Raw genomic sequence first — 26468 nt, 5'->3', positions numbered from 1 at the left:
TTACCTCATACCGGTTTAGGAGAATCTTGATGGTCAGCGGATTATTTTGTAAGAATCCGATTGTCTTGTCTGCTGGGCCGAACCTTACCTCATGCCTGGTCTATGGCTCTTGATGAATAGATAGGACATCTTCTACTACCTGCTTATTTTCAGGTCCTCCGGTGATGACATGCATAATTTCGGCCATAACATGCACAATTCTAGCCATTTCCAAAAACGGGGAAGAAAAGCTCCTTCTTTATAGAGAAGGAGATGGCAAAAGCCTGATGTAAACCCAAATGTTCAGAGATAATCCAATGGATTTTCCGGCAACGGAACCAAATGATATTGCTGAGATTAGAATGAAGATGTGGCCGAAATTGAATCGTGCTGTGATTGGCTAAAACCTACAAGAGAGGAAAAATGAGGCGGTGGTGGGTACCCATGGTAGCCACTTCGACACTCAAGTCAGTATCTTGAAAAATAGAGAGAATGCAATTAATTACTTAGAACTTTCGTAGTATTAGAGATAATGTACATTTGTCTCTAGGGTCATTCTCCTTTTATATTGCAAGAAGATGGAGATAAATATAATACTTCCTTAAAATTCGACGATGATGTGGCCGACTGCTCGATAATGAATATCGCCAGCTAATAGGTTGATAATCTTGTGATCTCTGGCGAAATGGGAATATACTTGATAACGATAATTCTGTACCAAGACTCGGCCTATTGGGGGAGAGCGAGTCTTAACGATAGTCCGAGTGTCAAAGCGTCTGAGTCTCCCTTTCCTATAGTGAGACCGTGCTTCTTACCTGCCCGATCATTGTTACATAATTCTTTGATTGTATTGATAGCTCATAATTTATTTTAGGCGGATATTATATAATATCACAACAAATATCTAGAATTAGAGCAATTGTCACGACTACAATTATTGCACTATAATAATAAAAATTGATGTGCAACAGAAAGCACAATAGAAGATTTGCATGCACCAAAACATAACAAAATTCTCAAAAATAACATGATAGAAACAACTAAAAAAGAATCAAAGTATAGGAGGAAGAAAATATCGTAGAATTTTTAGTCATCGTATCGGTGCGATCCAAAATATTTTAATATCAATAATAAATAAAATCATTTCCATCGATTAAATCAAATTATCAGCTCTTATCTAGATTCAAACAGTAAGTAATTTACACCAAGAAATAATAGACTCAAAAAAAAAACAAAAAAATAAAGGCAAATCAAAACAGTCCTCACCATCCTTGTACGACGAGGGAGAACCACGGAGAATATAGACAATTTTTGTTAAAATACAAACAAAACTAAAAGAAAACTGGGAAGAAGAATGGCAAACAATAAAAAGTGCAAAGCTTTAACTATTTCCCGAACAGGCTATCAAACTTTTCTTTTTCGTACACTGCCCTTTCTCGCACTCTTTCTTTCCTCCGAGAGAAAAAATTATAAAGAAAATCCAAGACTTAAGCCAATACTATTATCTAAATTATTTCAAAATCATATCAAATTTGTAAAAAAAAAATAATTTACATTATTTTAATAATAAACCCTTGTTTAGAAACTTTTATTTTTAAAAGAATTTTTTAAAGAAGCACCGCCAGAGAAAATTAGAGCCGCGAAGGCGAATATGCCCGTAGCCTCTGTCCCGATTCTCAAGGTCACAACAACCCAGCACTCCTCTTTCAACTCTATATCAACGGCCATGAAACCGAATATATCAGCCCCACAAGATCCAATGGTTCAAATCACACCTCCTAATAAAGATCAGCCGCAACACCATTAGGGTTTCCATTTTCTTTTTGTCTTGCTCGATACTCTACAAGGCACACTACAGAGAAACCCTTCATTTCTCCTCTCTTTTCCTCTCCATTTTCTCGGGAAAATCATGGGGAAAGGCCCTGGTCTCTACGCCGATATTGGCAAGAAAGCCAGAGGTACTCTATAATTCTTCCTTTTTTGGCTTGATTTGGTGTATTTATGTTTGTTTACTGCTTGGTTTAGTTTTTGGATGTTGTTTCTTAATTTTTTCTTTTCCTTGAAATTTTGCAGATCTTCTCTACAAGGATTACCAGGGGGACCACAAATTCACTTTCACTACCTACACTTCGACTGGAGTTGTAAGTTTTCTTTTATGTATAAATTTCTATTTTACTGGCATTTAAATATCGGCGTCATTGGCAGATTAATTTATAGGAGTTCGCTTCTTATTTTTCGGGATTTACTTTGTTTGGTTGCTAAGAAAAGGAATGAAAGTGAAAGAAAATACAAATATTCCTCCCCTGTTTTATTTGAAAAACAAGAATCGCTTATGCGTTAATGGAAGGTACAGCTGGATAAATCTTGAAATTCTGCTTCTACAAATATATTTGATTTTCGTGATGGACTTTGACATTTATATACGGTAATAATACGTGTTCGTTAATTTAGTCACTACTGATCTTGTTGCATAATTACATTTTATTGGATAAACCTTCTGTTGTGTGTTTTTATATGGTAGGTGTTCTTATAATTTTCCTTACTTTCCACATGAGAAAGGTGGATGAATCACCTGCATGAATGCTTAATGCATTTTATGTAGCATCTGGTTTCTCTGTTGTGTGATTGCCAAATTTGTTTATGAATTTGATATATCATTCTCATTCTACTCTCACATAAGAATTTTCCAGAATAGAATCTTGGCCTTAACATTATGGAAATTGCTCGTCTAGAAAAAGGAACTTTCTGAAGCTGGGAATTTCTGGTGGGCGTGTGTTCAGATATCTGTTTGGGCTATCAATTCTTATCTGTGTATTGTGTGTTTGGACATTTCTACCTGTGTGCGCTTTCTACATGAATAGTTGTAGTGTAACGTGTGAAACAAGTTCCTCTAATGCTGCTTCCCACGCTACTGGATGCCCATGTATGCTACTTGTGACATGTTTTTTAACTTTGATGTTTTCTGACGTTTACTTCATTGCTGTTTCAGGCTATCACTTCAACTGGAGTTAAGAAAGGTGAATTGTATTTGGCAGACGTAAGCAGTCAGTTGAAGAACAAGAATATCACAACTGATGTGAAAGTGGACACAAACTCCAATGTAAGTTGCAAAATATAAGGGTATTTGTCTAGATTCTTTATGTTTGATTTCTTATGTTTATTTTTAAAAGTTCCCCATTATCTGAGTTTCTGCACTGCTGTTGGTATACATCTAATATATATTTTCCTGTACCCATATGAACTCTGCAGTTTTAAACATACAGCTGGAATTATTCTAATGTCTGAAATTGTGCCATTGTGTGATTCTTGCTTACACTCCATGCATACAAACCTTCTCACAAACTTTTATGCAAACCTTTGGAGAATTGTAATCTTTAAATTTGTGTCCTGTGATACCTGTTATGAATCTAGTCTTTGCTTCAACTTTATTGTTTATTACCAAGAATTCTATCTTTCTAATGCGGCTTCTTGTGTCTTTATTTAATTTTTGATATTTTTCACTGGAGATGGAAACTTATATTGTAGCTATTGTTTGTTAAACTGCAAGTGGCATTTTCAATTGTGACGTAGATCTGTAAAATAACTGCATTATCCAAGTATAGTGTGTAATCATTTGGTTCAATGCTGCTGCTGCCCAGTCCTTTTACCTGTTCTTCAAAGTATGGAATTAATTTTGGCATTTCTACCATAACTAATTGGAATTACATTTTGATCTACAGTGAATATCTCTTTTGTATATTCTTTACCATATGAACTTATTAACGATCAACTAAATATGTTGCATGTATTGTAGCTTTTCACAACCATCACAGTTGATCAGCCTGCTCCTGGACTCAAGACAATCTTCAGCTTCAAAGTTCCTGATCAGAGATCTGGCAAGGTTAGAAGCCTCAGAATTGTGCATCCTTGTTGATCAGTATTTTGCTATTATCTGTTATACGTGCTGTTTATTATTATTATTTTTTTGTTGAAGCTGGTTATTGTTTTACCCTGTTCGGGTATGAAGTTGATTGGTTGATAGCAGGGAAAAGGCCTTATGGTAGATATTATTTGTTGCTAGTCAATAGTCTAATCTTGCTAGTATGATTGAGCTCGTGAACTTCATGCATTTCTTGTTTTCTGGTTGCTGCATTGCCTAACACATCATAATGTATTGGACATCTTTAGCTGCAACTCTATATGTGTATTGTCTGACTTGTGATTTTGTTTGCAGGTGGAACTACAGTACCAGCACGAGTATGCTGGGATAAGCACTAGCATTGGATTCACTGCAAATCCAATTGTTAACTTCTCAGGTGTGGTGGGAAACAATGCTGTTGCTGTTGGGACTGATCTCTCATTTGACACTGCCACTGGGAACTTCACCAAATTGAATGCAGGGTTGAGTTATACCAATGCTGACCTTATTGCTTCTCTTACAGTGTAAGTTCCTTCAACCAAACAATGAAGATAATTTTTTTAGTCATATGTAACGATGTAGTATCATACACTTTGCGCATTTTGTGAATCTCTGCACTGATTGAACTGTACTATTGTGACGTACTGCTCTGTTCCCTTGAATACTTGTAGATGCATTTGAAGGTGATAAATCTGTTACTGAATTTACTTCTGATTGGCATGGCTAGGATAATAATGTTTATTAAGACCATAAAATTAGTATCTTGTTCAAATATTGAGTCAGAGTGTTTATGTTGTGTACTCTTTGGGTCCAGTGATTCTCATTATTGATAAAATTTTTCTTGTCCCTTTCATTATCCATTCTCATATGTTCCTATGCTTGTGAAATGACCGCAGGAATGAGAAAGGAGATACTCTTAATGCTTCCTATTACCACACAGTGAGCCCATTGACTAATACAGCAGTTGGTGCAGAGCTGACGCACAGTTTTTCAAGCAATGAGAACACATTGACTATTGGCACACAGCACGCGCTTGACCCCTTAACCACAGTGAAGGCTCGGGTTAACAACTATGGCAGGGCAAGTGCTCTCATTCAGCATGAGTGGCGCCCCAAGTCTCTTTTCACAATCTCTGGAGAGGTAGACACAAGGGCAATTGAAAAGAGTGCTAAGATTGGATTGGCAGTGGCTCTCAAGCCCTAGACCAAACAGCCTCTTTTTTTTTGTTTGGGCGAGTGGAAGGCTGCCCCTTGCCTTTTTCTAGCAGTGAAGAGCAATAATGCGATGAAAAATGACACTTGTCCCTTTTTTTCTTTCTATATCTTCTTTTAATCAAGTGAACATTCCATCTGTTTCTATCGTCTTATTGGATTCACATATGTTGGTTGTAGAAAATAATTCTAGTTGGTGTCAGGAACCATTTTCTATTTGTTCTTTTGGAATATGCATCCTCCCCAAATTGAGGGTATACATGCTTAAGCATTACAGCACGCACATGAAACTTTTATTTCAATGTGATTGTTGTTTATTACTTGATGTTTTTAATAAATTAAAATATAATAAATATCAAACACTAATTAGATATGTAATATTTCATATGTTCTCAAAATATTTTTTATAAATATGATTTATTTTTTTATATCTATTTAATATTTATTTTAAAAATATTAAATTATAATTTTAAAATACTCTCTCTATTAGGATCAGTATTTTTTTTTTTTTTATGAATTTGGTAAGAGATGGGGGGAGGGATTTTTTAAATTATAATTTGTATTTAGTATATATTTTAATATACTCAAATTAAAGCAGTTAGTTATCACGGTGGAATGTCTTGAATGGCTTCGGTGACAGGCCTGAACTGATAAGTTTTAATTGTGAAATAATATTGAAGTAATCATTATTTGAATTGCTATAATGTAAATTTTCCTTCCAATTATTTACAATAATTATTTACAACTAATTAAAAATATTAAATTTTATCTTTCAATTTAAATTTATCTCTAAATTATTATTAAAAAATTAAATAAAATCATCAATAATTATCAAGATTTAAGATCGTAGATATGCTCTTTATAATTTATTTAGTTTTATTTAATATTTTAATAATAATTTAGTGACAAATTTAATCTAAAAAATAAATTTAATACTTTTTACTCTGCAATATAATTCATCAGTAAATTTGACATTTTTCCCCTATTCTATTGGTAGAAGGCTACAGAAGTGTTGAATGATCCTCATCTCCAACTCTCTCTTATTTTCTTCAGCTATATGCAGCTGCAAAAGCTTATGAAACTGCCTGCACGTGACTAATTTTTGGGGATGTGGTAATACACGTCAGAAATTATTTCATCAAATGTATTTCTCCCAAGAGCCGATAATAGCAACATAGATGAAATGTCCTTAAATGTCCTATTTATTATGAAGTTTTGATAAAATATGAATGAGATAAAATTCAATATTTTTGAACCACAGAATGCTGTTTCCATGTTGATTGTAGCTGTATCCCACCCCTTAGTAAGGCTAAATCAGAAAGAAATAATAGAAAAAAATGCTCTAATATAAGATCTTTACTAATACGTGAACCGATTATATGCCACCAATGATATTTACTGGCCCAAAAGCATCCATCAAATAAAAGCTTCCATGACTGATTGACCAAGTCATTATCAAAATGAGAATTCCAAATTGCATGAGCAATAGATCTTACATGTAATGAGTCCTATACTGGTAGTTCTAAATTTTCCTTGCTAAACTACATGAAAGAGGTTTTTGAAAGTTAATAAATTTTTGAAAGTTAACAAAAATTTATTGCTATTGCCCAAAGTGAGAAGTAAAATTATATTCCTCCGTAATATTATCATGACTCTCGAAGTCATGCCTAGTGATAATACTGATACAAAACCAAGTACGAGTAATGGGATGTGCTAAACTTTGGCCAAACCTTGAAAATCTTAATATCATAATGCCTTTTTTAAATCCATATAGACACAGGACTCAATAATATAATAATCTCACATAAAAATTCAATGAGACCCACTTGTTTATATATGAATGTACCATGAACCAGATTTAAGCAAGAACTGCCTAACGCCCACCGTGTACTCAACAACACACTTAATTTGAACTTCTTTTTAACAATGCCAGAAGCCAGTTGAGAATCTCAACTAGGCATACAGCTCAAGCAATTCCACCAATGCAGAAATATCATGAACTCTATTTTCACATACACCATCGGAAGTGCTTGGAATGATCATAAACTTACAAAACTCCAATTATGTACTTCGTATCTTCAACATCATGGATCATTCATCTTAGAGCCGTAGTCAAGTACAAATTCTATGAACAACATGGCAATTCATTTCACTACTAATACTGCATATGACAGAAAGAAATGTACTGTGATTACATACTTGTAGACTGACATTGTTCTCCAGGGATTACCTGGCTGTTAAGAACATGCACTGAGAATTCTGTAGCATATACAAGTAGAGAAAGCAAGATCAAAGAGCTTTCAACAATACCAGCACACCTTTTCAAACACAATATGGACTTGAAATGCTAGTAAGTCGAGTTGGCCTGAAGAAGACCTTCTCTGATCTGTGAGGCAATGTCTCTCACAGCACCAGGTCCATGAGGGATGAAAACAGAGTTGGACTTTGAGGATGCACCAATCTCCTTCATGGTGTCGAAGTATTGGGTCACTAGAACCATGTCCATGACATCCTTTGAAGTTGTTCCTGGAACATTCACGGAGAAAGCTAGAACACTGTCCCTCAGCCCATCCACAATGGCCTGGCGTTGCCTAGCTATACCAAGACCAGCCAGATATTTTGATTCTGCATCTCCCTCAGCTCGCTTAATCTGCAATATTTTCTCCGCTTCAGCTTTTTCATTGGCAGCCACCCTCATTCTAGCAGCTGTTACAATGGAAGAAAATCATATCGAACAATGTATACAAAGTGGGATTGATAAAACTCAATCTAGAGTCGAGAGTGCTTCTCAAGGAAAAATAAAATGTCTTCCTCACAAGAAAAAAAAAATACAAATTGATGACAAGGGCTTCTTACAACTTTTAGAGTAAACACACTAGTCAGATCACAATAGCCAGTCAAGTCATATTTTCCACAATTGCCCCAGTGAATGACATAGGAACCTTTTCCATGGTGTGGTTTACTGGGGTCCCCTTATAAAAGATTAAAGAGTACAGCTTGAGAAATCACTTGTTAGTACATTGCTCCACTTGATTACTTTGAGAATTCCTTAAGAAAAGAAATGTCACAATATTCTTTTTGAACATATCTGAGTGATTTGAAATAGTTATATAGATATAATGTATCCACCCAGTTAGTTAACGTTTTTGGACATGATACAAAGAAAGACGAGCAGAAAAACTCTCCTCTAGTGACTTGTACAACAGAGCACAAACAGATATTGATTATCTGAATCTTTAACCGTCACTCAGAAACTCAGTCACAACTTGGTCTAGGCAAGGAAACTGAATAATTGTCTTGAAATCCAATCATTGAATAATAATTGGGTTTCAGCCTCAAGAAATCTTGTAAAAGAGCAGAACAGGGTGCTATGTTATACCTGCATTGATTTCATTCATTGCCCTTTTCACGTGCTCATCTGGCTCAATATCCACAATAAGAGTCTGAACTATCTCATATCCATAATGCGACATGGCCTACATATCCACAATTAAAAAGAAAAAGATATTAGGAAAACCAAATTATTTGACTAATGCTAAACCAAGTAAAAGCATTCTGGAAAGTGCCTTCTCAAGTTCATCTTCCACAGCTTTTGCTATCTCATTTTTCTGTTCAAAGGCTGAATCCAAGTCCAACTTTGGAACACTTGCCCTAATAACTAAAGAAACAAGATGTTATGTGAATTGCCATAATAAATCAAAATCAAGCAAAACTTTCCTGCCCAACAGTATCCACCTACCCCCAGTGTTCAGACAAATCGCAAATTACTAAGAGAAGAAAATTAATGAAATAATGTGTTCACCAAAGTCGGACAGTGTTAGAAAGAAACCTCCTTACTAAAAAATAAAAAGGAACTGCAGCATCTTCCGCATTGTTAGCATCTTTCTCCACTATGTTTATGGAAACCAGGCCCAATATCCCCATATGCTTATGACCAATCTAATTTCTAATCATAATGGAGCATATTGTGATTAGTGAACACCTGAGAGAATCTGATCATCAATTTCCTTATTTTGGATAAAGGTACAACATTTCAACTGCATAACACAGCATCTCAAAAGAGTATGTCAAATAATCTACCCTGATGGGAGAATATATCCCATCATATGCAAGACCTCAACAATCAGTCTATGGTTATAATTCACGTGGCAAAGCTAGAATGGGACTACAAGAGTTCAATAGAAGGAAAAGGTTAGGAGAAGTTTGGGGGGGGGGGGGGGGGGGGTGGAGGGGAGAGGAGCAGGAGCAACAAATACAAATTTTGAAAATTTAAAATCTCAGGCCAAGCTATCTAAATATGTACCATCAAAGACATAGGCTTGGATCTGTTCTCTGGTATTGCTGAGCTTGTAGAAAGCATCTGAAGCCTTCTCTGCCAGTGCCCGGTATTGAACAGAAGCAACCACAGTAACAAACACATTATCCTGAGGATAAAACCATAGATCACAGCCTGCTAATAGTTGTACTTTCAATTTCCATAAAATGTTAGCAACATAAAACGGGCTGAAAAAAATAAGAAATTTGCACTCAGGACATCTTTTGTATGATCCAAATTATAGTAATTGATTCCCACCTTTCAGTACCCTATATCGTTATAATGAATCCCATAAAACACTGCTCCTACTAATTTTCCTAGTGATGATCATGCATGCACGCAACAGACCTTGGTTTTGGTTTCACATTGAACGTCCAGCTGCCGCACACGTAAAGAGAGATGCCCTGCTAACTGGCTCCCCAAACACCAAGGCAAACAATGACAACCAGGCTCAAGCACATCATCAAACTTGCCAAAGGTTTCCTTGATAGCCACAGTTGACTGGTCCACTTGAATGCAACCAAAAACTTGTCCCATTTTCTAATCAAACCGAGTAACATCAGTAAGATCTGCTGAGAATGCTTGGAAGTTGGAATATTGTCACAGAGGCATACTATCCTTTATGGCAGGACCATTCTAGTACATTATCAACAAAGAAATATGATACAAAAACCCTAAGAAATGGATACAACTCTAATCATATTTATTCAGAGTGCAGAACTGCAGATGCACAAGTATGCCAAAAATCGTCCTGTATCTTTCAGAGGAACCAAAAAATTTAAAGAGAAATTGACATCATAGCAGAGAGTACACAGAAATATGTCGATTAAATTACTTCAGAAAAGATAATCACTGATACATTGATCTGTGAAAACATGGATCAATCTTGTTTGTAGACCATTTTCAAAAATCCCATTTTATGGACAACCTGGTCATCCTAAGAACCAAAACATACTATAAACTCAGGAACATAAACAGATTTATTCACCAATCAATTCTTACCCTAACCAGAACTAAGCCTACTTTTCCTTTTTTTTTTTATTTTGGAAAAAACTAAGCCTACTTGACTCTTTAAGAATTAATAAATGCTAATAAGGCCGTATTTGAAAACCAAAAATAAGAACGAAATCAATGAACATATAATAAAAGAAAATCAGATAAAGCTCCCTTCCAATTGTAATAAGAACATACTGCAGATAAATACTTAAATATGATATCAACAAGAGATTTAAGGTGAGATATCTTGTTTGAAGCTAACTTTATATGTAGATACATTATCAATAATTTAAAAAAAAAAACATAGAAGCTTAGCTGATTAATACCTCATAATTGCTATTTCATACTAACTGCCAGCTAAACAGCTTACACAAAGCAGCACAACCTAAAACTGCTAACTGCAATTTTTATTATCTAAAAATTACAAGAGCATCAGTAGAACCATCCCAAGATGCCCAAATAGCAGCTCTATACATCCTTATACTAATAAATATATTTTTGATAAACATCAGCATAACATTTTGAAAGGTTATAAGGTTATCCTCCCAGATAAAAGCTAAAAAGAAATTTCCACCTTCTATCTAAAACACAAATTCAGCAAGGTAACAACTGGCAACATTGACAAAGAACAACAAGGTCTTTATATATAAATGTAATGTGGAAACAACACGGTTTTGGTATTTCCATCAATCCATGTATATACACTGTATGTATACAAGACTACGAGATGAGGTTATACACACAAAATTTAAAAATTTCAACGCTGATTATTCACAATATATATCCTTGGAAATATCTGAGTCATTTTCTAAATAAAATTCAAACATATAATAGAAATTTTATTCAGTAATATAATTGAGAAATGAACTAGGGATCATTAAATATACGTATAATTGCAAATTAAATAAAAAATCAAAAATCAAAATGAATATATAATCATAATTTCTAATAAAAAGACAAACAAGCAAGGACAATAAAGATTCCGTGAACAAGTTGCTCTGTGCTGAAGGAGGTCTACATTCATTGTGTATTATACCAGATTTCCCACCAATAACCTTAACATCACAAATAAAAACTGCAAACCATAAAGTGAAACCCTAATTTCTCTTCTAGCTGGAGCATACTGAAACTACACTGTTACATCAAAATTAGCAAAATTCTTCTCTCACCTATCGCGCTTTGAGGTGAGAAAGCACAGGGCGATAACAAAGAAAATAAGAGAGAGAGAGAGAGAGAAATCAAACTGTCAGAAACGAGGAAAATTCGATGCAACAGAAGTGTAATTTCCGCGAAAGAGCGCGTCAGAAACAGCAAATAAATTTTAGAAAATGGAAAACCCTTTAATGTTTTTATTTTGAGTAATATTATTACAATATCTTTGATTAATTTTAATTATTCAATTTTATTAATTTTAAAAAATTAATTAATTAATTTTTAATTATATAAAAAATATATTAATTAATCCATATTGATAATATTTTAAAATTAATAATTTTTTCATAATTAATCAATTTACACAAACAAATATCGTTTTACAAAATTCTCATGATAATTACAAAATTATGTTAAGTGATTTTTTTTACAAAATAATTTTTATTTTGTATGCAACTAAACAATTATGAAAAACACTCTTAACCGAAAATTATATATCCATCAAATTAAAAAATAATACATTATAAAAATTATAGTAAATTTATTCCAAATCTAATAGAATCTACATATAATTATAATATTTTAATACTTTAATTGATTAAATATATAAATTAACTTAGATATTTAAATACATATAAAAATTTTCTAAATAATAGTATTTATTTGTCTTTTTATTTTTTTATTTAATAGTATGGGCTGTGGCTGTCGTTCTCAGCTTGGCTTTACCAAAAGAAAGACAAATACAAAAAGGAAAGAAATTTCCTTAAAAGAAAATTTTCTCTTCCTCGTGTACTCTCTCTTCATCTTCTTATCCCTATTTCATATATCAATGTGAGCGATACGCAAGAATCAGTGACTCATCGACAGAGGAGGAGAATGCAGTACACAGCAAATTCCCACATCGATTGAAGAAGAAGGGACCACGTGAAGCTCTGACTTTAAAACCAACCCAAAGTAATGCGGCAAAGCATACCTTTCTCGGCCTTTTGGCTAAGATCAAGTGTAGTATCTGTTCTTATCAGTTTAATATCTGATACGTGGGTCATTGGCCCACATGATATTAAATTAATTTTTTAATGGGGAGGATTCGCTACAGTAGCTTGCTACTGGAATCCTCGAGCGTCGCCCGTGCGTTGCACTACAGCTAGGGCCTGGAGCACCCACAAAAGCTTAGTTAATATTTTGGGCAATAAATAATAAATGAGATAAAATACTATGTCCGCAAGTGAGCAGACTGACAATAAGCTAACCAGGTATTTTGGCTTATTATTTTTATATAATTTAACAATTTAATGCTTATGGCCTTACACGGCACAATCTGTTTTGGTTCATGAATCTGACTGAATTTTATTTAGATAAGAGGGACGATTACGATTTTTTTTTATATATATTGGATAGGGGTGAGCACTGTTCGGTCAGAACCGAAATAACCGACCGAACCGATTTGATTTAATAATTTGGTTCGGTTTTAAAATAAAATCGGTTCGGTTCGGTTTTAATTTTTGAAAATTTCGGGTTGATCGGTTCGGTTCGGTTTTAGAGACAAAATAATTCGGTCGAACCGAACCGACCGAATCAGCCTTAAACGTTGCGTTTTATGATAGGGTTATATCACTTAACTTCGTCACTTTCCCAAGTTCCCATCCCGCTCCCGCATACAGGCAGCCACCTACCTACCTCCCTCTCTCTCAAACCTCAATCTCAGTTGAAGCACGCTGACGGCAGCGAGAGTCTCCTCACCTTTCTCGTCCCTTCTCCGTTCTCGTCCTTTAGTCCCGCAGCCACGGCCACCCACCCACCCAGTCGCCAGTCCCGCAGCCACCCACCCACGGACTCACCCACTCGCGAAAGCCAGCCAGAGTCTTTCTCTCCATCCTTCGCGTCTTCAGTCCCGCAGCCACGGCCATCCACCCACCCAGTGGGATATTCACTTTCGCACTGCAGATTTTAAGATGAACAAGCCCTTTACATTGTCATTGACTGTCGTTTTATCTTTGGTTCTGTTATTTGGAGAGGCGAAAACTATTGATCCTTACAAGGTAAATTCAATTGATTCCATTCTTTTGTTTTTCTAATGGTTTTAAAGAAAATTTGTTGCTGGTGTGGATTCTCATTGTTCACCATTCTCCTTTTGATGTATGTTTAAATCAATTTCTTCGCCTCCTAAATTTCCTCTACATTTGGGGGAAATTTTGAACTTTATATTTCCTGAGTAAAATTGTTGGCTTTTGATGTTCAGTTAAAGCTGATTGAATCTCATCTCGGCTTTTGCTCTGAAATTTGAAGCTTGTATATGAAGCAGATGATCTGTTAGTTTCAAATTTGTGAACAAAAGAATTTGCTTCGAAATTAAGCTAACTGAAAAGATCAAAAACCGATTTCGAACTGAACCGAACCGAACCAATTCGGTTCGGTTCGATTCGGTTTTATATCTTATTTGGTTCGGTTCGGTTTACAATTTAAAAGAATTCGGTTAAATCGGTTTTTGCCGGTTCAATTCGGTACCGAACCGAACCGACCGATGCACACCCCTAATATTGGATGGCTTGAATCGATAATATAGTTTAATTTCAATTTACTTATTTATTTTTAAAATAAATTATTTTATAAAATTTGCTAACTAAAATTAATGTATAACTAAATTAAATTATTGAATTTAAATTTATTTTTAACTTATAAAAATATTATTTATATTTAAATATTTTATTATCTTATATTCAATATAATATTATATTATTTTTTATATAATATAAATCGATATATTTCATATAATTTATTTATTTAATAAAATATGAATTCAATAATATTTAAGATTTATATTAATTTCTTTATATTTTATTTTAATTTTTTATTTTTAAAATTTTTAATTGAATTTGTTTATAATTTAAATTTCACTGTACCGAAATTATGAAAAATCATAATAAAATCACATTTAAATCAGATTAAAATCATGATAATCAAAACCTTTCAAATAGTTTTTAAATCAAACCAATTTCGATTCAATTTAAAAAATACATTAAACCACCTATTTCAAATCGAAACAGGTACATGGCCACGTTTACATGGCCTTATGTTCTCTAATAATTACAAGCTACTAAGTTCTGAATTAATTAAGAATTAAAATCATGAAAAATATTTCAATTTTAATTCCCAACACTTCTAAGTTCTAACAGAAATGAACAAATTCTTTCCATTGATCAACAACAGTGTTCCTGCATTTACCATTCTGTCCTTTTCTTTTCTTGATTTGGCTTAATATTCAAATTGATCCATTTGAAGTTAATTTTAGCTAAAAAAAAAAACTAATTTATTAATTTTTGAGCAAAATTAATACATCGATAAATTTAGACTGATAATTTTTATTTAAATAATAATTAAATTAAGACGTTCTTCTTTTAATCATAATTTACCTTTTCTTCTAATCATAATTTTTAAAACTTATTCACTTATTGATTTTCACAATTATTTTTAGGCATATTAGAGATAAATGTCAGAACTTAATATTTAATTAAGATTATAATTAAAAGTCTTAATTTTAGATGATAAAATTTAATTTTTAAATTTTTTATAATTATAGTCAGTCTTTATAAAAATTTATCTACTATAATATAAAAGTGTAAATTTTATTATAATTATAGGCAAAATTATTCATTTTATATCCTAATTTTTTTAAATTTAAACCTTAATTTTAAATTTAAATGAGTATCATAATTAATATTCAATTATATATTTTTAATATTGATCTATTTTACTTTACTAATTATAACGGTATATTTTATATCTGTGGCACGTATGAGATTTCTTAAGAAAGAAATTCTTAAACGTGTCTATATATCATTTGATAGAACTTATTAATTTAATTTTAAATATGAGATTTAATAAATTTTATTAGTATATTATTATTTTATTGGCAAAAAATAGATACATCGTGTATTTAAAAATGTTCTGAAAATAATATGAAACTTCTTGCACGTGCTGCCGACTTCTAAGCTTGTCCACTGATTTTGCTTTGGACCTTACCCATAAGGAAGACGAACATTATCTTACTGATTATGAAGCGAGCTCTAGACACGCTTCAAATGGAATAAGGAGGCAATTGTTAAAAGAAGCAATTGATTAATAGCATTTACATTCCCTTTTAATGAAGTAAAAGCTAAATTTCATCTTTTGTTTAATTTGTTGGAAAAAATTGAGAAAAAAAATACACATATTTTTATAAATATTGAAAATGGCAACAAATGAAAGTTATCCTACTTTATATATTCTGAATCTAATTTAAATTATTGTTCGATATTTTAATTAAATATGTTTTTATTAATACATTTTTAAAATATAATACTTTTATAGATTTATATATAAATTAAAACTTTTTTTTTAAATATTATTTATATTTTTCGATCCGGTCATGCGAAAAATTGCATCCCTAGATTGTAAATGACCGTCGCGACACATGGGAGTTTCTGCTTTTAGAAAGAAAAGTATAATTGAAGTTTCCTACAGTTGACGAACATTTCAGCGTTGAAAAGAGCGAGCGAACAAGCGGCCGCCAGTGTCAGAGCGTGCACTGCCGGTGATAACTTGGATAATAATCTACGATCAAACCCTCGACGATCATGTTTACCGCCGGCGCCTCCACGATCAAAATCAATTTGTCATCTCTAACTTCTCCTTCCTTTCGCTTCCTTTCCTCTACCTCTTCCTCTCCTTCACTACAAACCAAATCACGGGATTTCACTCCCTTGACGAACGTTTCGCTTTCCACAGGAAAACGACGATATCTCTGCTCTGTCTCTGCATCTAAATCTGAAAATGGATTCACGGGATCCTCTTTTCAGGTTATTCTAATAGTTTTTTTGCTTTTTGTTTTAAAAAAACAAACCAGAGGCAGAGCCAGTATCATGTATTTTACTTGTTTTGTTCCTTTTTCTTCTCCTGAATCGCAGGGAGATGAATCGTTTTTCAGGAGTGTATTGGAAGGCATGGAAACGGTTTATTTGAACAGGAATCCCACGGCGAAAGCTGTTTTGGGGCTGGTTCAGTCAGCCGACGGCGAACGCATTTGCTATGATCATTTTGCTTTCAGGACATTTGGGGTATAATTTGAATAATTTCGAGTTGATTTATCACTTCTTCTTTTTTAATTTTTTGGTATGTGGTATTGATTTCTAAGTACTTTTTTCTGATTGGAATTTTATAGGTGAATGGTCACGGAATTGATTCCATGGCAAGTATTTTCCTGGATTACGGTTATACACAGAAGGAGGAACTGAGATTTCCTGTTAAAAAATTGAGAGCACTGTGGTTTTCGCCTCCCAGTAATCTTTCCGATGCTGGCAGTGGCATTAAAGGGCCTCTGCCTAGAATTTTCATATCGGAGCTTCTTGTGGATCAGATGAGCCCACAAGCGCAAGTCAGTTTCGGTTTATTTGTGTTTGCCTTCTTTTCTTAAAGCTTACTGTCTTTGAAAATATATCGAATTATGTTAATAATTTCTTTGTTATTTCATTTGCCATTCCATGGTTTCATGGAACTCGAACTCTTCTGTAGCCGTCTTGATTGAGTGTAATGCTGATTGCCGACTGACCTTTGAGCTGTGAAATAGAACTTTGGTTTCCATTTCATCTGTGATCACTGTTGTCATGCTTTCTGATATTCAGCGTTGCTTATTCTGGGATACGAAGTGCATTTACTACTGATTTCTGTGATTGCTCCGTAGGCTCATATATCAAATCCTCATTACAATACAAAGAAATTTGTTTTATTGAAATAGTAAATGTCTGAATTGATTGAAATTTTGCTCAGTTTCAAGATTGCAGTCAAATTCTATTAGCATAAGCAGATATGTCGTTGTGAAAAGTAAAGCACCTGATCTACCCTCCATATATCCTCCTCCTCATATTTACACTTCGAGCAGTCTAAACATGCACTTTTAGTTTAATAGTTATCATAAAAGCAAGCAAGATTTTTTATTAACTTCATCATTCGTTCTCCCTGACAATCATCAATTTGCTTCTCCCTTACATTACATTTGAAACTGCTGCATCCAGGAAATCATTAAAAAATATGTGGAGATATCTGCAAGCGGATATAAACATGCCGCTCTTGCAAGTGCTTTAGGCTCTCTGACATGGAAGAAGCCCTTGTATTCTGAATTTCAGCAATTAGCAAGGTAATTAGTCTTTTTTGTGGATCTAATTGATTGATAAATACCTCTTTTGTATATTAAATTTAAAAAAATTCACAAGCGGATGGGACACAATTATGAATTGAACATTATTTTTAGGCGACTTGTTTGCACTGTATGTTGTTTTTTCTGTAAGAATAACTAAACTGTATTTAAAGATTTAAAGTTTCCTTTAGAAACTGTCATACTCTCATGTTGTTTTCTTGAAATACACAGGGAGAGTGAATATGCTGCCTGGACACTTGTCAATGGTTATGCATTAAACCATGTTACCATTTCCACTCATCGGCTGAAATCTCAGTTGAGAAGTATCAAACGCCTCAATCAATTTATTGAGGGCAGTGAGTTCAAATTAAATTCCGAAGGGGGCATTCTGAAAGGTTTGTTACTGGCTTGTTTACTGTGTGCCTCTTCTTTTTTAATAATAATTTTGCTTTCCAAGTAACAAGCTATGTGAGGTTGTAATGGTCTAACTTACAAAAGGAGATTTAAGCATTAACTTGCATGCTTGTTTCATGTTTGGTGAATTGGCACAAGGGGCATTAGGCAAGCAGAAATTTTAGGTGATACTTAAGTTTCTCCAGACGGATCATTGTTTGTTAATAAATTGACCGGTAATTGTGAGAGACTACCAAACCCTTGTGGCATTTGATTACTAAAAGGAGAAAAAAAAAGTCTTAATGCTCTTTGGAAAAAAGAAAAAGAAAGTAAGAAACTGGAAGTTCTGGAACATTTTAAGCTTTTGAACGGATTTTCAAGACTTAAATTAATCATGGATTTTGACCCCTCAAAAATCTCATGCCTGATGGCACAATTCACTAGATGGACTTGTCATGTGCTTTTTTTTGTTTGACAATATGAAAGTATTGTGTCTTACAACAAGATTTAGAAATTTCAGCAGCGCAAGTTTGAGAATAAGATCATTGCTAAACTTGAATTGTTTAGCATTCATCAGGATCATCGACGATGTATCTTGATATTTACAGAAATTGTTGACTTCGTCTTGAATTTCGTTGCATGTGGACCCAGTATGGGTTGGTGATTTTTACTATTTGGACCATATTTAGCATCTATTAAGCATCATTTACTTTCAGTTGTTTCGATTAGGGAGACTGATATTTTAAACTCGTTTACTTCACTACCAGTGAGTCCTGATGGACTTCTGCTACAAAGTTCAACTGTGGCGGATTCGAGTACTTTCCAATTTTCCGATGGGGTGACCGAATCAGTTCCTTGTTCATATATTGAATTTGCTGAACGCCTTGTGTTGCCGCAATACAAAAATCTACCAGAAGAAGAGGTAACTAACCCTTTAATTGTAAAGATTTATCAGAAACGCGACCGTTGCTGTTGGTCATTTGCATCAATAATGTTTAACAACTTGATTATGAACTTGAGCAGGTTCGGGAATTCCATAGGCGAGATGGGTTTGAGGTTGGAAATGCTGATAAGATATTTGAGAGCACATCCAAAGAGCAATTGACTAGGAGGGCTGCATAAGAGGCACATTTGAGGTTCTATAGGACGCGACCTTCAAAGCCAAGAAAATAATAAATATATTTTGTAAATAAATTTGATTAACTTAATAAAATTCTGCAACTTTGATGTGTACAGAGTGCCAGTGTAGCAAAATATAATAATTGAAGCAGACAAATCCCTTGGATGTTTCAAGTGTTGGATTGGCACTCTTTTTGTTTAAAAAAAAAAAATGGCTCGGTAGGCTTTAATTTTTTAAAAAAATTATTTTATTTTATTAATTTTTAATTATTATTATATTAAAATAATATGTATTATATTAATTTGATAGTATTATTTTTAATTTAATTTTTTTATAACAATAAATATTTTTAATTATTTATTAATTTATTTTTATAACTTAATTTTTATAATTTAAATATTCATATTAATTAATTTATTAATTTATTTTTAATAAATTATGAATAATTTAATGATATCGTATAGATAATTGTGAGATAATGTTATTTTATAACTTTATACTATTTAATATTTTTTTAAATGATTTCAAATTAATGTAATAAAATATTTATAACATATTTTTTTATAATAAATGATATCTTATTATATTTTATATTTTAGTTTTATAACATTAAAATTAGACAGTAATTGCAACATAGCTAATGGTAAATGCTTGAAATATTTTTTTATAGTTACTTTATATTTTTTTAATAATTATTTATATAATATAAATATTATAAAAATAATTATTTATAATAAACTTATCATTGTTACTATTTAATTATAGTTTTATTATATTAAAATATTAAAAATAATAAAATATATTATAAAAAATAATTAAAAATATTTAATATTATAAAAAATTATATTATAAATAATATTATTAAGTTAATATAATATAAATATATTATTATAATATATTAATTAAAATAATAAAATAATTTTTTTAAATCAAGCCTCCGCAGCAGACTTGTTTTGCAACTTAAAAACAAGTAATAGGGTCTGTAAGATGAAGGGTTTGATCACCACATAAACCGTAAAAGATAAATATTTTTAAATAAAATTTTAAAAAATAAATATTTATTTTTTTAACCTTAGAATTCCAAAAAGCCCCAAATCCCTGCTTATGCAATTTATTAGATTCAGAATTTGTTTGAATAGTTGTGCCGGGAAATACATCATACAGTTCATACAATTATTAATTTCTGTTAATTTAATTTTTTTTTCCTTGTCTTGTCCCGAGTACATCAGGAACATTGTCGATGGGCTAACTAGCAAGGACAGGAATTTTGATCTGCATGCATCACACGGGGATTTCCATTATAAGTGAAGAGACCTAGTAAACTCAATTTTTTCTTTTCTTTTATCCATGGAGGAATCTATTTCAACAATAACCATATTCAGATAGCCAAGGTGGATCAATTTCAACCTGTCATAAAAAAGAATAATATATATATAAACACGTTCATGCGTCCTTCATAACCTGATTACCATTGCACAGTTGTTCCCGGTGGATTACGAGTTCATATGAAGGGAATGAAGGGCGTTGAGGAGGGAGAGAAAAGTGATACAAGCAAGGAGATAATAATCTTTAAACATTTCGAGACACTGACATTGCGTAGTACATAATGTTGACAGACATTTTGTTCTATGAGCTTCACCCGCCTAGCATTCTTCCCTGCTGGGAGGAGATATCATCATTCTAAACACAACGCACATATCCCGCTGTTGCTTTTTCCAGTGTCCGAGAAAGGAACATTTTCAAAGAAAATACATCTATACCAGGAACAACGGGAAAAAGAAATGAATGATGAAAATTGTTGGAGAAAAGCCGTAATTACTGACCCTGTGCTACGGTTTTCTATTGGGTTTTGGCGATTGATGAGGGTATTGTTGATGGTAAGGAGATGCATTTGAACCATTTGGTATAGAAAGGCTCCTCTGTTGCTGTCCATTCCTCAATAATCCTCCTGGCGTTCGGCTGCTATTTTTGGAATTTGGGCTGGATGCAGCTCGCTCAGCTTGCATTGTCTGGAAATAGTATGATGAGCTTGCCATGTCCTTGAGATTTGGCAGAGGCTTCAGCGCCTCCACAACTTCACTCATCAGGGGCCTGGCTTTTGGATCCCGGCTGAGGCAATGAGCAGCCAGTTGTGCTGCTTTCTGAGCGCCTTTTATGGAGAAGTGGCCTTCAAGCCGAGGATCTATCAATCTGTAGAATCTCCTTCTCTCTCCTAGATGTGGCCGAGCCCATTCCACAAGGTTATGTTCTCCAATAGGTCGGTTCTTATCCATGGATCTTCTGCCAGTTATCATTTCAAGTAAAACTACACCAAAACTATAGACATCACTCTTTGATGTGAGATGCCCTGAGACATGAAAGTTTCAATCTGTTTAGACTCAATAGCAGAAGTAAAAGAGTTCAGCCTACATGTGCATTGATAGTTGTTAGATTACAATGTCCAATTAAGAAAAGAAAATAACTTTTTTGAAAAAAATTATTGGAACCATCTCTGAGCTTAGGTCATCAGCGAGAAAGTATATTCTTCACATCTGGTCAATTAAACTGGCATATTTACCAGCAAAATGACAAAATCTCCCCTCAAATCATTCCAGTTAGACACCCAAACATGACTAGAAAAGGTACCGACGGGATAGATAATGCAGTTAACTTACGCTGTTGAGATCATAAGCAATTTATATCTACAACAGCACCAGATATATTAAGGACTATGGCATTTGGTTCTGTTGTTTGACCCAATAATTACTAAATGTAAAAATTCAGTCCCAGCTAATAGGGGTACAAACTATGGCCAGAGGAAAAAACCCAATGCTTCGGCCTTCCTAGTAATTTGCATATTTTAAAAGCATCAACCAGATGCTCACGCCCATCATTGCATTCACTCAGAAAAGCAAAAATATAGTTACCAATAAGGCACTCAAGGAAGAAGCATATGTTGAATTCCTAACCATATATGAGGTAACACCCAATTCAAATTGGACATGGAACGTGCCATTTCAATTAATAGTTTGGCCATGCACAACATGGATCAATAGATGTATTGTAGCAGAAAAGTGGGTAACGAAATATAAGAGAATGGAAAAATGATAAAGATTTAAGCGGTCAAAATGACTTAGTATTTTAACTGGCACATCTGATTTTTTTTTTTCTAAAAAGATAAAAGCATAAAAGAAAATTTTAATTTTCATTGCGCGATGTTGAAGGGAGATAGTAAATGGAGTGAAGTTAAGATATATTCATATTTAAATTATGCTTACCAGTCATTACATATTCTGGAGCTGCATAACCATATGTTCCCATCACACGGGTTGATACATGTGTTTTATCTCCCTCGGGACCATCTTTAGCAAGTCCAAAATCAGAAAGCTTGGCATTATAATCCTGGAACAGCAAGTTATTACAAGTGAACAACATATAAATTAAGAAATTAATTTTGCCAAAGTGTTTTTTTTTTTTTTTTTGAGGAAGTTGCCAAAGTTACTTAATATACCGCATCTAATAGGATATTGGAAGTCTTAAAATCACGATATATGACTGGTCTTTCAGCTTCTTCATGAAGAAAAGAAAGACCCTTTGCAGCCCCTAGGGCAATTTTCATCCTCATAGACCATGGAAGAGGCAGAGATCCTGCAAATAACACCATTATCAAATAGGAATATAAAATCTATGTTAATGGCAAATTCATAGTGATGGCAAATTCTGCTAATTCACATCCAGCCTCCAACCATGGCAGAGTATCATAAAGAAATGTTTTAATGTAGTGCCTCACCAAATGAAACCACACAAATCCAGAGTCTTCAGTGTGTGAAAATAGATGCACATGCACGCAGACATGCATGCACAAACACTAGTGTTCAGCATTTACTTGTCCAGTTTGCAGAAACATTATAATTTTAGATGTTTTGTCAATTCTATTCCACACAAGGAAGTATTTTGCAAATATCATAAACCAGTTATGTGGAACAATAAATGCTAGGCAATATCATATGAATCCACAAGCTGACATGAGCACCCTTCTTTATTTTCATACAAGAAGCCAAAAAACTTTAACAGCAGGATATTAAACAAGGCAAAGAAAAAGCTGAAAATATAAAAAATGGGGGAGAGATGGGGGAGGTTGTTACTTCTGAAAAGGTGGTTCTCCAGGCTTCCTCGGGGCATAAACTCATAGACTAGAAGCCTCTGATCATCTTCAATGCAATAACCAATCAGTTTAACCAAGTTAGAATGAACAAGATCACCAAGAAAATTCACTTCAGCCTGCCACAGATGAGCCATGAATCAAAAGAAAAATTGTTAGTGCAAAATATTGTCTGCCACAAAGCCATTACACAAAAAAAAATGAAGGGAAAGAATTGTGGTAGTCAATATCTTATAAAGGAAGTAAGTATAACAGATTATGGAAGTTCCATACCAACCACTCTTTATGACCCTGAAGCCCATCATGATTAAGGGTTTTAACGGCAACTGTAAGTCCTGTACCAGGTTTCACTGGAGCAGTTCCATTTTCTTCAATCCATCCCTTAAACACACAGCCAAAACCACCTTCACCAAGAAGACTCTCAGGTCTAAAATTTCTTGTCGCCAACTTAAGATCATTAAATGTGAATTTTCGCAGTCGAGAAGCAATTTTAAGTTCCTCTTCAAGTTTGGAGGTGGATGAATTACTTTCTGTATTACTTGTGGTTGTAGATGAGATTGCAGGAGCAACTGGTTGGTCCCTGCTTGTGTCAATTGTTGATTTACTTTCTGCAGATCCAAGATAAAGCTACCCAGTTAAAAAATATATATGACCAAGACATTATAAAGGAAACATGTCATAGTCATAGCATTAACATTGACATATATCTGTCATGCTACATAAGTCCTCCACATAAAATAACATCCATGATATTTCAATAACCAGCACTTCCAAGACTTTTCTAATTCCATCAGGCATTTCAGGCCCCTGACCTCATGCAATTCGTTCTTTACCACTACTATCAGCAAGTTAAAATGTTTGCACTACAAATTGCCATCCCATCACCATTGCTACCACAAGCAGTGGCATGCCACAGCTTCAAACTCACCACAGGCATTTAGAAATCAGAAACATGGGCCTATAATTGAAGAAGCCAGTTTAAAGTTCAATGGTTTACCAGAATTAGGTGGTCCACTATTTCCTCAATGCACTTTATAACACAAATATGAAATTATTATACATCTGAGGAAACTAAAGATGTAAGGATTGATATGAAGGAGAAAATCAGCCAGACTTATTAGGAAAATAAAGGTGGAATACAATGTATTGAGTATTCTGTGAAAGTTTAAATGAGTCAATCAGCTTCTAAGAAAAAAAGTAATTTAGTCAGTTTTACAAAGAAAACATAAAACTTTAGTAGAGCTGGGTTATAAATCAAGCCTGAGTTTACTTTGCTGAGTTGAGTTGTAAAGAAAGCATAGAACTCAAGAGACACAATCAACTTATAACAACCTATGATGACACAGATGGGAGAAAATAAAGGATGACTAATAAGGCCCAAATCTACCATAACTTTCAACTCAATCAAGTGAAAAGCACCTTAACCAAAGTAAAATTATATTCCTTTTGTGATCTACTATGGAATCAGAAATATAAGTTTCCCAACCGTGATCATATACCACAAGCAGAAACATTTTAGATAAGAATTCTATGTCCTTGCTGCAGTCCAGCAATTATAGATAAGTAAATAATTTGATTCTCAGTTTCAAAAATTTTGGAAATTCCAAACTTTTATAAGAAGCCCTTTCCATACTAATTCAACTCATTGTGAGAGTTGAATTTTCACGTAGCTTGTTGTTGGTGCAAGAATCCAAAATTCCTAGTATTTTGCTGCTCTTGGATTTATTATTGGAAAAATACCAACTAGAAATCTACTTCAAACCTGCCTTTTCCCAATATAATTATTAGAATAAACAGTATAAATTACACCCGGCTAAAATTGGCACACCAACTCAAGAAAAGCACCAACCAAGCACAAAATCTACACTGGTCAACCAAACAATTGAAGCAAAATCATCTAATAAAACAAAATTTTCAAGAGTATGAATTACCGCAATGAGTACTGGTCCCACTAACTGAGCTATCAACTTTGGATCTTGAAGAAATGCAGCTCCCTATAAACCTGAACTTGACCCAACACCCAGTCTCTGACCGCTCCACAACCTCATCACCACCACTACCACTGTCTTTCTTCTTCCTCCTTCCCTTTGATTGGCACGTGTTGCAAGCAGTCTCCACTTTCCCATCTTCACTGCCTAATCCCATCGTCTTCTCTCGCAAAAAACCCTAAAAACCCAGACCCACTTTTCATCCAAAAGCCCCCAAATCCCAACCCCTCCCCCCACCAAATCTATCTTCACAGAATCCAAAAAGAGGGGGAAGGGGAAAAGGCAGAAAAGAACTGAAATTTAACAATTTCTGTTGAACACCCAAAAATCCATTTCAGCAGAAGAAATAAAAACATGAAGGATGTAAAAAATGAGAACCTAATCAAGCTGTTGAGCTATTTAGACAGACAACAAAAGTAGTTTTGGTCATTTGATTTCTAATAACATATCGAACTAACCAACCCCAGTTAAGATCAGGAAATGTCTGCTCTAAAGATCACAGAAATCTCAGAGAAAAAAAAAAAAGCCAAAACAAAACTCTCCAATGCATAGACCCGCACAGACACAAAGCTGACCAGTTTAAAAGCAATGAAACAATTTGTTTAAAGATAAATAAATATATCTGCCCAAACAAAATCAAATAAATCCTTCTGGCTCTCTCTTTTTCCTTTTTCTCTATTATCGATTCTACGTTACTTTTTTTTTTTTCTTTAAAATGGAAACAAAGACTGGAAAAAGGCCAATGGAGCTACCCGGAGAAGCGGGCAACGGAGAGGGTAGTTTCGGGCTGCCCAAGAGATGTCCGACTGACCGTGCCAAGGGTTTCGTAATGAGAGACTTGCGAGAGCGGAGACGGGCAGTTCGGGCAATAGCAGAAGTGGAAAAACGTGGAGAAGTTCGGAACTATCAAAAAAGGGACCCACCTGGATGGTGACGTGTGTGCTTTGTTTCACGTAAAATGAATATGTTAAATAACACTTGAAATTTCAGCTTATAATTCACTGTGAGCAAAATAACTATTTAATTTTTTAAAATTTAATTCGATATTAAAAGTTTTTAAAATTTAAATACATCATTTAAATTAAAAAGAAAATTAAATAAACTCT

General features: G+C 33.7%; 4 protein-coding genes and 1 non-coding gene across 6 annotated transcripts; 3 read left to right on the top strand and 2 right to left on the bottom strand.

The window, feature by feature from the left end:
- Positions 1-1674: 1674 nt before the first annotated feature.
- LOC110615007 (mitochondrial outer membrane protein porin of 36 kDa) lies at positions 1675-5411 on the top strand. Its single transcript, XM_043957128.1, has 6 exons — positions 1675-1937; positions 2053-2120; positions 2969-3079; positions 3773-3859; positions 4193-4401; positions 4774-5411. Exons 1-6 carry the CDS (start codon positions 1889-1891, stop codon positions 5078-5080), a joined length of 831 nt encoding a protein of 276 aa, XP_043813063.1. The 5' UTR covers positions 1675-1888; the 3' UTR covers positions 5081-5411.
- Positions 5412-7211: 1800 nt separating this feature from the next.
- LOC110615496 (hypersensitive-induced response protein 1) lies at positions 7212-11726 on the bottom strand. Of its 2 annotated transcripts, none has more exons than XM_021757357.2 (6): positions 11569-11726; positions 9752-9943; positions 9392-9512; positions 8655-8746; positions 8468-8564; positions 7212-7794 (listed from the first exon to the last, which is right to left on the bottom strand). In XM_021757357.2, exons 2-6 carry the CDS (start codon positions 9938-9940, stop codon positions 7436-7438), a joined length of 858 nt encoding a protein of 285 aa, XP_021613049.1. In that variant the 5' UTR covers positions 9941-9943; positions 11569-11726; the 3' UTR covers positions 7212-7435. The 2 variants fall into 2 exon arrangements, with proteins under 2 accessions (XP_021613049.1, XP_021613048.1); XM_021757356.2 differs by having other exon boundaries at positions 9752-10039; positions 11569-11722.
- Positions 11727-12520: 794 nt separating this feature from the next.
- Positions 12521-12716, top strand: LOC122723771. Its single transcript, XR_006350910.1, has one exon. It is a non-coding gene; the product is annotated as a U2 spliceosomal RNA (small nuclear RNA).
- Positions 12717-15967: 3251 nt separating this feature from the next.
- LOC110615026 lies at positions 15968-19420 on the top strand. Its single transcript, XM_043956841.1, has 7 exons — positions 15968-16386; positions 16495-16644; positions 16749-16961; positions 17599-17720; positions 17952-18115; positions 18881-19035; positions 19137-19420. Exons 1-7 carry the CDS (start codon positions 16165-16167, stop codon positions 19233-19235), a joined length of 1125 nt encoding a protein of 374 aa, XP_043812776.1. The 5' UTR covers positions 15968-16164; the 3' UTR covers positions 19236-19420.
- Positions 19421-20625: 1205 nt separating this feature from the next.
- Positions 20626-26082, bottom strand: LOC110615025 (serine/threonine-protein kinase PBL34). The gene is made up of 6 exons (XM_021756729.2): positions 25306-26082; positions 23648-23982; positions 23358-23493; positions 22724-22860; positions 22491-22614; positions 20626-21580 (listed from the first exon to the last, which is right to left on the bottom strand). Exons 1-6 carry the CDS (start codon positions 25517-25519, stop codon positions 21063-21065), a joined length of 1464 nt encoding a protein of 487 aa, XP_021612421.1. The 5' UTR covers positions 25520-26082; the 3' UTR covers positions 20626-21062.
- Between the last annotated feature and the right edge of the window lie 386 nt (positions 26083-26468).

Source organism: Manihot esculenta, chromosome 5 (assembly GCF_001659605.2).
Source record: "Manihot esculenta cultivar AM560-2 chromosome 5, M.esculenta_v8, whole genome shotgun sequence".
NCBI lineage: Eukaryota > Viridiplantae > Streptophyta > Magnoliopsida > Malpighiales > Euphorbiaceae > Manihot > Manihot esculenta.
Note: the sequence above shows the minus strand (reverse complement) of the source record. Positions and strands in the feature narration are given on the sequence as shown.